Source organism: Solea senegalensis, unplaced genomic scaffold (assembly GCF_019176455.1).
Source record: "Solea senegalensis isolate Sse05_10M unplaced genomic scaffold, IFAPA_SoseM_1 scf7180000017085, whole genome shotgun sequence".
Lineage (NCBI taxonomy): Eukaryota > Metazoa > Chordata > Actinopteri > Pleuronectiformes > Soleidae > Solea > Solea senegalensis.
In genome coordinates, this window is record NW_025322230.1 from 114589 (window position 1) to 130101 (window position 15513).

Sequence of the window (15513 nt, forward strand, 5' to 3'; positions counted from 1 at the left end):
CTGCCACAACGTCTGGGGCAAAGCACCTCAGAGTAGAGGAGTGAAATATTCAGTTCCACTAGTTTAACCCCTTTTTTTGGCTTATTTTAACCATAAAAGGGCCAGAAAATGTCACGTGAGGAAGAACTTTTGCCAGAATAACTTTCAATATCTGGCAGTTATTGTATTTAAAATACTGTATTAACAATATATTTTTAGAAAAAACACTGCAGTTGTAGACAAACACCAGATTTTGCGTGTTAAATTTGGATTTTTTTAACAGTGTAACACATATTTAAAGTAACATGTGTTTGGATTTTTGTCTCAATGTCCAAAAACAGGCTCAACAAAATGGAAACCATGTACAGTACAGGGTTAGTCTTTCAAACTCTCTCCTCTCTGGTGACAAAGACGCTGATGAAATTACCGTAATAACCACACGTTGGCTTTGACGTGCAACGTTTTTCCTGTAAAGTACAATAGAATTATAGAAGACAGCGATTCCCAGGCTGCATCCTAACATCATCAGACGAGGGAATATGTTATTGTTTCGATTGAGAGAGTGAGAGAGAGCCCTGGAGCTACAAATTACATACTGTGCATTTAAATCAGATTTGTCCCCTCCCCTCAAACCTCAGCTGTGGGTTTTCAGAAGCTTCAAGCTTTTAATTATTAACATACAGTACCTGGGAGTCGGGCAGGCCCAGGTTCTCAGCCACCTCCCTCGGGTCCACCAGTCGGTAAAACTCGTCCTCCAGCTCCTGGAGCTTCTGCTTCCTCTGGCTCACTTTCTCTCTCTCGAGCTGGTCCCGCTCCGCTCGCTCTGACGCCGACACGGACACGGGGAACGGTATCGACCTCTGCTCCGGGCCGCTCACGACGTGCTCAGAGCCGACGCAGGGGGCGGCCCAGTCGGGTCTGGCTGTGCCGTGTGTTCCGTTCGCCGTGGATATGGCGACGTGGTTGCCGTTGTTTACGCTGGTTGAACTGGAGGTGCTGCTGCTGCTGCTGCTGCTGCTGCTACTGCTGCTGCTGCTGCTGCTGGCGGCGGTGCAGCTGTGATCCAGGCAGAAGGACTTGAAGCGCACCTCGTCGTTCTCGGCCAGGATGGTCCTCATCTCCAGGCCGTGGTCGAAGGCGCACGTCACATGGAAGGCCACGATGCAGGAGGGCATGGAGCACTGCGGGGAGAAGGCAGAGAGGGAAGGGAGATGAGAAAGAGAAGGAAGGAAGGAAGTGCCCATGCTACTGTACGTGTAAAAGAAAAGATGCCAGGAAGTGACATTTTGTCACAACTGCTTGTTTCCAGGTGTCATTTTCAGTCAATTTCTTGGGTTTTCAAGGCTAAAACGACTTCAGTCACAACAAACGCGGCTCCCCCGCGTTCAGCTGACATTTCAATATGTGTGCGTGCATGTTTGTGTGCGTGTGTCATGTCCATGTCGGCACTATCCATTACAGGTCAGAGTCAGAGGCGGCCTCCCACTGAGTCCCTCCAGGCCTTGTGTCAGTTTTTAACGGTGCGCTTTAAAAGCACGGACTGACAAAGTACGTGGAACATTTTTACAGCAGAACTCTCCTCGGTTTCCTGCAACTCTGAACCTTACAATTACAGGTTAAAAGAATGAATCCGTAAGGTTTGTCGCAAGTAGAAGATAATAGAACAAGTATCAGAGGAGATGTACAAGATGTGTAAATCTCCTCATCTCACAAATGTTAAAATGAAAGCAGAGTATTTATATGAAAATATTCCCATTATCTCAAACATGCTGTTGAGACGCTGACGTGATTGGAAGCGAGTTTTAGACTTCAGAGTCATTTGTCACAGGAATCTAAACCCATCACCACTTTAGAGTTTTGAAATTCTACCTTGTCAAGAAAATAAATCCTGCCTTAACAGCCCAGCGAGAGTATATCAGTGTCAGTATCCATCACATCCTGTAGTTGTCCTGACTGATGCTTGGATGGAACCAGAGCCTCACAGCTGAGGGGAGACTGAGGATTTCTGCTGCTTTCTGATGCTGATCGTTCATTTTTAAACATTTTGATTCTTAAGTACAGGCGGAATATACAAGAATATACAAGAATCCAATATCTCTATTTACATGTTTTGCTATCAGTGTTAGTTTGTGAGAATCTTTGATGCCAAACGTATAATGGTAAAAACAAGTATTTACACTTATTTACATCATATTATTAAGGTTTTATGAATCAATTTCTTAGCTTGGTCCATAAAATGTCAAAATGTGGTGATGGGCATTTCCAAAAGCCTTAAAAATATCCAGTTCACACCCGCAGAGAAGCAAAGAAACCAGAATATTTACATTTCTAACAAACAGATTGAAGGAGCACTCTAAAAACACCTGATGGTATGAATTATTGTTTATTATGACCCCAGAATGAGCCTTTTGCAGTTTATCTATACATAACATTTTGTACCACCATGTTTTTATTAAAAACAAGCCCCTAAAAGACAAACTAAGCATCTTTTAAATGGCTGAATTTAACAAACTATGCCTTTAAATGATAATCAAGAGTTGGTGATTCATTCAGAAGTCATTATTTATTAATTGAATGATCCATAGTTGCAGCCCAACTCAGTGTGGGAGCATAAGATGTGCAGATTATACCGTCAATAACACTGTTGCAGCTCTACATTGACGCTACTGTATGTTCTACAAATGGAACTCTATTTTTTTCCAAGTAAAACTAACTTTCAAAATGTATTTAATTTGCAAAGCAGCCGACGCGAGGACACAGCCGCGCTCCGATAACAGCCTGTGAAACGAGATGAAGAAGCAGCAGCAGCATTTTCTTAATGAGCAAACGGGATGTCACCCCGTTACTAAAGACTGCTGCTGCTGCTGCTGCTGCTGCTGCCGCTGCTGCTGTTGCTGCTGCTGCTGCTGCCTCACAGACAGATTCTCTGTGAGCTTCAGCAGACGCGGCGCAGGTCTGACTGGCTGACCTTCCTTTAATAGCGCACTAATTAAGTGTCTCATTACACTCGCAGAACTCACCAATTAAAAACTGCCTATTAGACGCTCGACTGTCGTCGCCGCGGGAACAACCGCAAATCACGGGACGGTGACAGGCGTTACAAAAACAAAAACAAAAAGAGGAAGAGAGGTGACGCTCCTTCACAAAGACGTACAGAAAACTGTCGATAAACGTCGAGAATTGAATGCTTTTTTTATTCCGTCAGAGTCTGTTGTGCTCGGTATATAAAGATCTGTACATTCTTTACTCCTGTGGGTCATTCAGGGTCAAGGAGTCTCTGTAAAAAAATCTAGAAATATTCACCGCTATACAGACGAGCACTTAGATACACTTGTTAATTTACATCACACAGAGTGCGTTTGGTGGAATAATATTCTGTATGTGCACGACTACAGACGGGAACACGGAAATTCAGAGAAGTGCAGTTCACCTCCCGGGGGCCACCTTTAATGCTGAACAACGTTCAGGCTAATAACTGCAGAGTGGGTTTGTGTGATTGTGTCGGCGGGGGGTTTGTTTGTGTTCTCAGCGGCGCAGCTGAAGAAGTGCCGACTTGAAACGGATCCACCCACCCCCACACACACACACACACACACACACACACACGCTGTTAGACATTCACCGAAGTCGCAATAAAAACGCCGCGTCGCTGCAAATCCTGCACACTCGAGCATTAAATACGATTCTCCACAAACGTGCGGCGAGGATATAAATCATTTGATAATTGTATTTATTCTGTAGTTTCTAGAAAGACTGCTTCACCCTTCACTGAAACTTTATGAATGGCACGTGTGTGTGTGTGTGTGTGTGTGTGTGACGTACCTGTATGCAGGTTCCAGTGTGTTCTCGACACAGGCTGCAGGACAAGGCCCAGCGGCTGGCAGGGATGTGGGACACCTTGGTTATGGGTTCCATCTTCTCTGGGCAGCCTATGCTCACCTAAGAGGGAACACAGAACATGGATATTATTTCTACACAAAAGTTTCAACCATTTTGAAATGTTGTGTGTTAAATTTGAACAGTATATAACATATTTAAAATAACCATAAAAGGACCGGTAAATGTCCCGTGTGTAAGTGCTTTAATCCATTTTCCAATTTACTGCCACGTTAAAATAGTGTATTAAGAAAAACAAGTTGTAGTTGTACATGAGCACCAGATTTGGCGTGTGAAATTTGAACAGTACAAATGTCTCAAACAGTCTCCATGTCCAAAAACAGGCCAAAAAATGGAAACCTATGTACAGGCATCTTTTTTTTATTATTTATTTATTTTTTAATTGCCGTAATAACCACAACAGACCTTAACGTGCAACTTTCAGAAACCGCTGGCGTTATTATGACAAACTGTCGCATAATTATGCTCATGCAATGTGTTAAGAAGTCAACGAGAGCGCTGCACACTGTACGTTTGTTCTTTTATTTGAAGATAGAATTTAGACGGAAACATATCAACTGAAATAGTTCATTAACCCTCAGCGAAAAAGCCTTTTGAAGACGGTTTCTTGACTTTCCTCCAAATTTCACGGCCAAGATGGTGGATTAGCACGTCTGTGATGGAAGCCCGGGCAGAGAGGACACATGTGCTCTGAGAACATCATTGTGAAGCCCAGTGTGACTGTGACACTCTGTCTCTGTCTCTATTCAAAACCACTCTGGCTCTGACCCTCGCTTCACCAAACGCAGCCCAGAAGTTACTGACCTGTGCCAAGCAGCCATGCAGAATAAAGTGAAGAGTACTCATCACCAAAGAGCCACTTTTCCTTCCCTTCCTTCCTTCCTTCCTTCCTTCCTGCACTGCCTATTTCCAAAAACCCATTCCGCCTCTTTTTTATTCCTCATACTGTACTTGTGGCGCAGCCCGGCCCTCGATTCCTTGTCCTTCACGCTTGAATTAAAAACCTGACAAGTGATCTCCACTGCTCGCTCTCCTCCCTCTCTTGGTCCACATCTGATTTTTTATTTTCCCCCCTTTCTTTGCCCCAAACTTCCTCAGAGCCCGCAGCCTCTTGTGCCTCCGTGTCATCGACGTCTCCGTGCGGCACGTTCGATACGAGCGGAGGTCAATTTACACTCCACTGAAGACGGCAATAAAAAAAAAGTACACTTCACACGACGACGACGCCGCCGGTGTCAGCCTCCGCTCAAAAAAAGGATTTTAACCATGATGCCCACACATACAGCACAGAACATGTGCAGGTGTGTGCATGTATTCTTTTCAGGCAATGATGCTAACTTCCATTCATTTGGACGGATTAAACAAACTAACCATAACCAAAATTTTAGTCCTGAACTTTTTCCCCACTTGAGCAAATGTAGAATAAACTTAAAATCATTATGATGCTGTTTTTTTAATTCACATTCTATTACAGTCGGATTAAATTTGACACGGTTTATTTATTTATTTGATTTTTTTTCAGATCTTTTACCCATAAAAAGTGAGTTTGACATCCATTTTTTTCAATCCCAACTTCCTCTGTTGTGGGAATGTATCTCAGATCCACTGTCTGATGATCGAATATTTAAATTATAAATTAAATTTAAAATTTATTTCTGGAATTAGAAAATTAGAAAAATTGTTAGAAGAAAAAGTTATATTTTTTGGGTGAACTAGCCCTTTAAGCTCTTCCCCCACCCTTCATGTGGACATTCACATTCCTTGAACTTTTATTCATGAACACAGGGAGGAATTCACAAGCACCCGTTCCTTTTTTTTGCACGGCCAGGTAGGAATGACACACCTTTATGTGACAGTATGTATAAAGACAGTAGACTGATGGAGTTTTTTCTCCTATTCAAAGACAAATAGATGGTAAAACATGGCGTGTGTATTTGCAGGTGCAGGAGGACGACCTCTCGCTGGTTACGTCTCGGCGTTGGACAGAATACAAAACCGTTGGTTTCTGAAACGGCAGCGTGACATTTCTAACACCGCACAGGTGCAGCGGGAGCGAGTTTCACTTTTGAACATGTGAGTTTGTGTCTTTAAAGATAGACTCACACTCTCTCTCTCTCTCTGAGGGCTGAGGGCAGAATGAAGCTACACAAACACACACACACACACACACATCACTGCTGGGGGCTGTATCATTTGTACACTGGGTGACACATTCACACACACACACACATGCATACAGCATTCTCTTTGAATGACATTCACACACACGCTGCCTCCTTTTTTTGCAATGATATTCAGTAAAAAATCAGTGTGTACTTGTGCAACATAACACACACACACACAAGCGATCTTTTTTACCTCCATGGTAGGAAGAGGAAAACAAAAGCAAACGGAGCAAAGGAAACAATTAGCCCAATCAAGGGTGACAGAAGGCAATTAGAAGTAAAAAGGTGTGAGGAGCCAGAAGCCACTCCATTACTGAGAGAATGTGCCGGTGGAGCGCGGAGCACATGAATAGACCGAGGACACATGACTGACAGTCTTTAACGATTTAAAGGGTGTACGAGGCGTGAAGCGACATCCGTCGTCCCGCGAACCCCCCCGAAACGAGGGGGAGGCTGCTTCGTGGCCGTCTGACGCTTTTCAGTGGGAGACTCGTTTCCTGAAAAGGTATCATCACAGCTGTTTGGGGTACACGCTTGAGAAAAGCTCCCACTTGAATCAATTTACATTATCTACAGGCTGTTGAATGTGAGCTTTCTGGACTCGAGAAGCAGCAGCAGCAGCAGCAGCAGTGAGTCTTTTGAGGATTTACTGTAAATAAGCAGGTGTGAGTGTCTTTTAAAAAACGATGGCCACCTTTCCCTGTAGAGCCAGCTGTTTCAGATACAATACATAATGTATGTAAGCATGTACAGACACTAAAGTAAGCTCTTATGATCACTCCTCCTCTTCACGTTAAACTGTGAAGTGAAACTTGACCTGAGGCTATTTATGAGACATGAAACAAAAATAAATAATGTAAAATAACCTTAAATCCTCTCGGCTTTCATTATAAACCACGGTGATTACATATTGATTTGAAAATAATCCGGCTTTTACACAAGTGCAAATGTAATGTCTTGTTTTTAAAAGACCTTTGACTTTGTACTGAACTTTATATTTATGTTATGTTTATCTGCGAGTTAAAAACAGATTTTCCAATCTTCATTTTAAACATTCAATATCAAATCCTTGAATCAACCTTTAAATGTAGGTCATTTTCTGTCACCCTGACCAAATCGTGTCTCTATCATGTAACTACGTTAGGGTCAATTTTAAATTAATGTGACTCTTACCTCCGGGATCCATAAGGCACAGCTGACGTGGACCCACTTGGTTCCACTGCGTGTGGGCTTCAGGGCTCCGCCTCTCTTGGGGCAGAGCAGACATTTGGGCTGAACACCGAGGGCACAGATCCGACACAGCCAGTTTCCCTGTGGTACCTTCAGGATGCCATAGCAAGCCTGAGATACAGAGATACAGAGATACAGAGATACAGAGTCAGGAGGAGACGCTGATGTTTCATGTCATTATCTTTATCTGTATGTAGAGTAACGTCATATTTACTGTGTGCAGACATTAGCGTTTGTATTTTCCAAACATTCCAATATCCTATACAGTCAATATTATTTTGTTTTTACTGATTTTTAAAAAAAATAAATAATATTCACGCAGCGGAAAGTTTGGCAGTGAATGATGAGGACAGGTGAACGATTGACAAAGATAGGTGAATGAATGATGAGGACAGGTGAACGATTGACAAAGACAGGTGTATGAATGATGAGGACAGGTGATTGAATGATGAGGACAGGTGAATGAATGATGAGGAATGATGGTGAATGAATGGCAAGACAGGTGAATGGCGGCAGGTGAATGATGAGGACAGGTGAATGAATGATGAGGACAGGTGAATGAATGATGAGGACAAGTGAATGATGAGGACAGGTGAAATAAATGATGAGGACAGGTGAATGATGAGGACAAGTGAATGATGAGGACAAGTGAATGATGATGATGAGACAGGTGAATGATGAGAGGACAAGTGAATTATCAGGACAGGTGAATGATGAGGACAGGTGAATGAATGATGAGGACAGGTGAATGAATGATGAGGACAGGTGAATGATGTGTCCTATTAACAAGAATTCATGTGAGATGTGTTTCCCCTTGACACTTGTTTAAAAAAAGTAACGTTTACTCATTTTAAACAAGCTGCTTTTTTACTTTAACTTGAATACATCTTTGGATCTGTACTTTTACTTGTATATTTATCAAAATAGTAGTACTTTTACTTGGGTGGAATATTTCAGTACTCTTTGTTATCATCACAAAAGTAAATGTGAACACTGTAAAAGAACAAAATTATCTGCGCCTCTTAAGTTCTGGAGCCAATCACCTTTGATGCTACTACTCACATATCATTTAAGCTGCCTGAAAAGTAAAAGTGGTGGTGTTATATATATATGCTTTTTTTTATATATATATATATATATATATATATATATATATATATATATATATATATATATATATATATATATGTCTATATCTATATATATATATATATACACACACACATATGTACTTTTTGACATTGTAAAATAGATGACATTGCCCCATTTGTTTGGTTTCATTCCTTGTTTTAAGCCCGTCATTAAAGGCGTATGACAGGAGTCAGACTGAAGGAGAGAGCACAAACAGATGATGATTTAAAACAGGCGCGGGCCTCAAGGTCACACCGTCGCTGTGTTTTCATTTCACAATTCCATTACTTTTCATTTGTTTTATTTTCACTGGCGGCGGCGGCGGCTGAGTCGGAGCCAAAAAACTTTAAAAAAGTAATTCCAGTCTGCCGTGTAGTTTCTTCCAGCCTATAAAACTTCACGAGTGTCACATGTACAGACGTTCTTCCTCATTCACACACACGCACGGAAAAACTCATCAAAAGTGGTTTCAAAAGCAAAAACTCTGTTTCCCCTTTCACTTATAATAATAATAATAACATTCAGTCACTCTGGATCAGGCTACGACTGTAAGTCATTCTGAATGCTGTTTGTTTGGGTCAGATCTCATCATCATCATCATCATCATCATCAGTGATCAGTGATGAGAGCAGAGGAAGGTCAGAGTGACTCAGCCACCAAATCAGACATCAACGATGTCGCCGTTCAAGTATTTCATTGATGGAATGATCGCACTGATGAAACAAAGCACTTCAGTGAGTATGTGTGTGTGTGTGTGTGTGTGTGTGTGTGTGTGTGTGTGTGATCTACAGAGGCAATAATATTTCATTATAATTAAGTCAGTCGTTTCCCAAACTACGCATCAAACAACAAATCTATTTCGTCTGTTGCCGAGATTTCGCTCTAAATAATGAATTCCAGAACTCCATTTATTATTTACTTTTGCCCGTGTTGTGAGTGAAACTTCCTGTGACCTGTGGGAGCTTCCGTCTATTTCTGTCTCGCGTTATGATGACATTGAAGGCGTGTGTGTGTGTGTGTGTGTCGGCGGTAAAGAGACAGACAAGAGACAGACAGAATAATTAACACCGTCGCACAAACACAACAGATCCCCTGAAGCCTGAGGCTGTCGCAGGCTGTGTTTTTGTGATATTGCTAATGTGCTACTGTATGTGATGCAGAGAGAGAGCGAGAGACCTGACGACCTTGATTTTAAAGTCTTTCACATTCAGTTATTCCATTTGAAATGACCTCGATACGTAAAACATGTCATACTGCACATTATCGATCCATATGTTCATTCATTTAGTTTTAATAGTGTTCATTCTTGCCAGGATTTATTTATTTATTTGGATAAAAGCAGCGAGACAAATCTGCCTCTTCATTCCTGACCTGATGAACGCAGACGTTGCACTTGTCGCAGAACACCATCGTTGCCGTCCTCCCCCTCCGGCGAGCGGCAGACGTCGCACACCACGTCCTCGTCGTACTCGATGCCCAGGCCTTCCTCCGTCTCGATGGCCTGCTGCATCTTCTCCTCGCACACGCTCTCCAGCGCGACCAGGACGCACTCCATCATCAGCTCGTCCAGCTCCGGTAAGGCTGTAGACATACAGAAAGGATGGTTTAAGGACTGAAGCCACACATGCAATGTTTTTCCCAATGATTTGAGGAGAAAGGAGTGTTTTTGGTGCACCCTTAGTAAACTGCTGTGGCAATAATATACAACTCCTTATATGGACATCCAGGCTTTAGAAAAAGCGTTTTTCCTGTTTTTATGTGTTGTTGAGTCAAAATTATGATTAATTTTAGATATTTTTTTTTTAATAGTGGCATAAAGTAGTGATAATTCATTTATGTTCATAAAACTACGAGCCAAGCGAACTTTGAACTGTGACATGTTCCCAAATATCACACGTTCAATCCGATTTTAAACATTGTGAGTACCTTTTGCTCAGGTGTGTTTATAAAATTGGTCAAAATGTATCAGATTGTCTATGTTGTGCTGAAAAAAAGGATATAATATAACATGATATAATATAATATAATGTATATTGCATATTCTCATGGCCTCTCATGGTATATACTGTACGGTTAAAAAGTTTAAAGCAGCCAAAATGCTCTGTGATCGAAGGGTTAATACACGACATTTGTTGAAAACATTGAAAGCACATCGAAAGCAGAGGTTGAGGCCGTTGCCTCCGGGAGAGGAGATGTATATTTAGAGAAAGCACCTGTGCAAAGCAATTAAAAGTACGAGCGAAGTGACAGAGGCAACACTCATCAGCAAGGTGACGAGTAAATAGACGCTGCGAGCCGAAAGGTGTGAACAAGTGAGCCAATTTGGCACATTCAAGAGACTTAAGGTACACAGACTTGTATTGAAAATGCACACAGTGGTATTTACACCTCACAGGGTCACTAATTTCAAATCGTGGTCAGATTAAAAATGTGCTAAAAAAATACGGCTGCAGGACGTGGGAGTGAGAGGACTTACCGTCGACTCTATTCAAACAGAGGACGGCAGAGGATCGCTTAACGTCCTCCTTCATCACTTAAAGTCCATTTGCCGTCCAAATTTTGCTGCTGTGCTCTTTTTGACCGCAGCTCATTCCACTGTGCCAGCGTGTGTGTGTGTGTGTGTGTCTGCATGAGCATCAGTGCATCTCACAGTAATGCCTTGCTCTAAGGCTGATTAATACTCAAAGTTTTGTTTTTTTGGCACTCACAAAAGATAAAAGGAGCAAATGGTCTGGTTGGTGGTAGAGAAATGAAAAATATGAATATGAATATTATTGTTAGTATTATTATCTTGTTACATACAACAGTGTTTATACAGAAATATTTGTCTGAACTTAATGCTTATATAGGTATGTAAAGCTGCAGCTAACGATTAGTCGATTATTTTCACAATTATTCGAGTAATTGTTTGTTCAGAAAGTGTAAAAAAAAAATGCTGATCTAGTGTTTGTCAAACCCGGAAATGAAGATGTTCTCGAATGTCTCGTTTTGTTCACAAACCAAAATGATTCACTTTTAATGATTTAATGATTTCAAGAAAATCGATGATGATCGATGATCAAAATAGTTGTCGATTAATTCAGTAATGGATTATTAGAGTAATTGTTTCAGCTCTATAGGTATGTGTTCAGAATAAAGGCATTGCAGATGATGTTACTTATAATACTGTATACTCTATAACATAAGTCTAAGGTGATCATTTAAGACACAGTTTGTGCATTTTTCTGTCACATTAACTAACTAATGCCTCTGTGCACCTATCATGAATGTTCCGCTTCTGATTATTGATAGATTTATTTGGAGGATTCAGTCCTCAGTGGAGTCGAAAGGCCTCTGTGTCTGTTATTTATATATATATAAAGTAAGTCAAGTGATTCTACATTGTCTTATTATCTTAATACGGTTGTTGAGGAACCTGAGCTGCAGCGTCACGTTGATACACAGAAATTAGACCGGCATTAGATTCCTCCGAAGCGCTTCTTGTGCAAAGTGGAGATAAATTTTGGTCTACACACATCAGCAAAATTAATTTTGTACCCAGACAGTAGGTGGCAGTGCAGGGGCAGTATGGCAGAACGTTTTCAAGACGAGGAAACACAGTAATAACCCATAGCTGTATAACGTGTTGTTAAAGCTGCACAGTGAAAAACATGCGTACAACATGTACAACGTACACGTAGGAAGATGTAAGAGAAAAAAGTGCCAGCAGATAATGAAGATGTCATCCAAACAGTGTGATGTCCTCCAGTAATATACACACAGTCCACACTCACACTCATTTTAGAAATGAATCAACTTTGATAACAAAGTCAACACCTGCCGCTGACGCGGAGAACAAATTGGAAGTTGATTTTGAAAGAGCAGAGAAGACGGAAGATTAGTGGCGTCGTAGCTGACAATATGATGATATACTGCACATGAATTAAAGTTACAGCACGTCCAGCGTGAACCCTGAGTGTCTCAGAGCAAATAATGCAGACACTAAATCATCTTCAAATATGAAAGTCGTCAGTCCAGAGCCCTACAGCCTCACTCAGCAAACTGAGTCAGCCATCTGTTTGTGTGTGTGTGTGTGTATGTTGTGTGTGATTTAAGGATAATGTGTCCCAGAAAATAAGGGCTGAAACCCCAGCGGGAGATTTATAAACTCAATTACTATGCTTTATCTGAGAGGAGCCAATCAGATATTGAATAAAATAATGGAGATGGGGATGGAGAGAGAGAGATGGCCGGGGTTGTGCAGTTGTTGTCACCATGGCAAAATCAGAGGAAAAGTGACACAACAGCAAGAGCGGAGGAGATGAAGGCGACAATGCACATGCAAGGACGGGGGGGAGACACGGAAAGAGGACGTGCAGTCTCACAGTACCAAATATTGAACGCGTTTAAGCTCAAAAGTTCATGCGTGCAATATTCAAATTAAGCTGTAATAAAAATGCACTGCGAAAAAAGGCTGAAAATTGGTGATGCGCACCAAATAGAGATTTGACATGGACACACACACACACACACAAGCCAAAAGAACATTTATACAACAGTTATAAAATAATGTCAAAGAGAATTGTGTCCCTCTCATTTTTCCGGGAGCTTTTGTTATGAAAGGACTGGAGATAATCGAGAGCAGTTTGTCAGTACGTCATGTCTTTTTATCATCAGTCAGTGCGCGTACATGCATGTTACAAGTCCCATTTTAGTCAGACTAAGACAATAAGTTGATTTTCTTAAAGTCATGTAAACTAAAATAGAGCTAGTCTTAGTCGGACTAATAGACCTGGATAATGTGATTCATAGTCTGATTACTCCTTAGTCGGACTGGAGTAGGACTAGTGTCGGATTGGAGACGACGTAAAAACTGCAATGGCGGCGCCTGGATCTAATTTGTGTCCCGATTAACACGTACAGCACGTACGAACACAACCACGGCACGATCCATCCCACTGTCCATCTTGACGTTTGGTTTTCTGTGACGTAAAGGTCAACAGGAGTCAGACGTACCCTACTAATAAATCCATTTTCTCCTCTGCATGTGTACTCGGAGTCGACAAGTTGTCCCATTGCCCGTCTTAGTCAGACTACGACCTTAGCTTGATTAAACTGTGCATGTAAATGTACCGACTGAGGTCCCTAAAACACAACATTGTGGACTGTTCAACACAAAAACAAACATGTAAGGCACACTGTATATGATTTCCACAAAGCTCAGAGTAAATGTTTGCACACGTGTGGCTCAAGTATGTCAATCACAGCAATAATAACACACAATAACACACAATAACATGTGTGTTATCAGTTTGCACTCACCCATCTGTCTGAACTCTTGGTTGGCCATCTCCAGCCACGCCACATCCAGGTCGTCCAGGTCATAGCAGCTGTAGACACGAGCGGGCGGAGTCCGAGGTCCGCCGTTAGTCTCGCGTCCGTCGTCGGGCAGCCCGCGCGTCGACTCCGGCAGCAGCCTGCATCAGACACAGAGGAGCAGACAGGAAGTTCATCATGCAGCAGTAAATCAACACAGTTTGTACACTGAATGTTTTTTAACACGATTACTTTTGCTCTACAGTCGCTTCATTATCATACACTTTTCTTGACACGCTGACGGATAGATAACATTTCATAACTTTCAAACTTTGTCCTGAATGTACAACTCAGTTGGTCAAATGAGGAATGAACTTAAATTCATTATGATGCTGCTGTGTTTGTTTGATTTGATCTTTTACTCATAAAACTTGACAGAAACTCAGAAAAGAGCAGTGTGAGGCTTTTCCTTTCTTTGAAGGAAGTGACTTTCACGTCAACTTTTTGTCAATTTTATTCATCTTTTTCAATCCCAACTTCTCTCCGTTGGTGTGGGAATGAGACGTGTATCTAAGATCCACTGTCTGATGATCAAATAACACATTTACTCTGAAAATTATTAAAAAGAACTGTATTTCTTGACTGAAGTGGCCCTAATGTTAATCTATGATAGGATTAACGTATGATAGGAAACTCAATTTGACTGCAATCTAAATAAAAAACATTTGAAAAGTTGTCCCTTGTACGCTTTCTTGCACAACATGAACATAAACATTATTTGTGCACTGTAGATTAAAATGTAAACTGTGAATTAAGTGGCTTTTTTCAATGTGACTAATAATATTCACCAGTTTCATATACAGTCAGTCCGAGTTCCTCAATAATCCTCCACAGGTGCTCGAAGACACCGCCGAGTTAATTTTACATGTACTGCTCATGACAATAGGAATTACTGACAGGGCTCCTCTGATGTCAGGGGGCTTCTCACTTACACTCAGGTCCTGACCTCACGCTTCAGAAAGACTGAACCAGTCTTTGACGGATGCCGAAAAAATAAAAAACAAAAAGGAAAAGGCGGCAAACAATGACAGATCAAGTGTTTGTAGCCAGCAGTGGCAGCAGGAAGTTCCTTCAGGCAGTGTGTGCTCTCTGGAGCCTCGGGGGCCTGAATGTCTCTCTATCAACAACGGCAAGAAACGGGGTCAGGATCTGTGCTCGACCCGTCGGGAGCCAATAAAGACTGGAACGCGTTTGTGCACTCACTCACTCACTCACTCACTCACTCACTCACTCACTCATACATGTGATTCATAGTACGATTACTCCACATGCGTTTACATGCATGTTAAAAGTCCGATTTTAGTCGGAATAAGACAATAATTCAGTTTTCTCAATGTCGCGTAAACACGTTAGTCTGACTAAAATCGAGCTCGTCTTAATCGGACTAACAGACCTGAATAGTGGGATCCATAGTCCGATTACTCATTCATACACATTTTGGCCCACATGAAGGAGCTGATAGACACATGTACAGCAGCAGCAGCAGCAGCAGCAGCAGCAGCAGCACACTTCATGGTGGGAGACGCCGCTCCTGAGTAATCAGAATAAAATCACATCTTTCCATAACTGCTTCATGTTTGGCAGAATAATAATAATAACACACACACACACAGATAAACCTATTATTCACACATGTGCCTGGCATTGTGGTGACCTTTGTGTGAAAAGGTGAAGTGTGTCAGCTATTACAACAACAAAACACGACAACCTTTAACTCTCCAACTCCTTCACCTTTCCAGTGCCTCATTATCATATC

General features: G+C 41.7%; 1 protein-coding gene across 1 annotated transcript in view; it reads right to left on the reverse strand.

The window, feature by feature from the left end:
* Nucleotides 1–15513, reverse strand: part of jade2 (jade family PHD finger 2) — a 132796-nt gene that overhangs the window by 44043 nt on the left and 73240 nt on the right. Inside the window, 6 exon segments of the mRNA XM_044018363.1 lie at nt 666–1160; nt 3802–3918; nt 7215–7382; nt 9774–9813; nt 9815–9983; nt 13704–13858. Of these exon segments, the coding sequence (XP_043874298.1) occupies nt 666–1160; nt 3802–3918; nt 7215–7382; nt 9774–9813; nt 9815–9983; nt 13704–13858 (1144 nt within the window).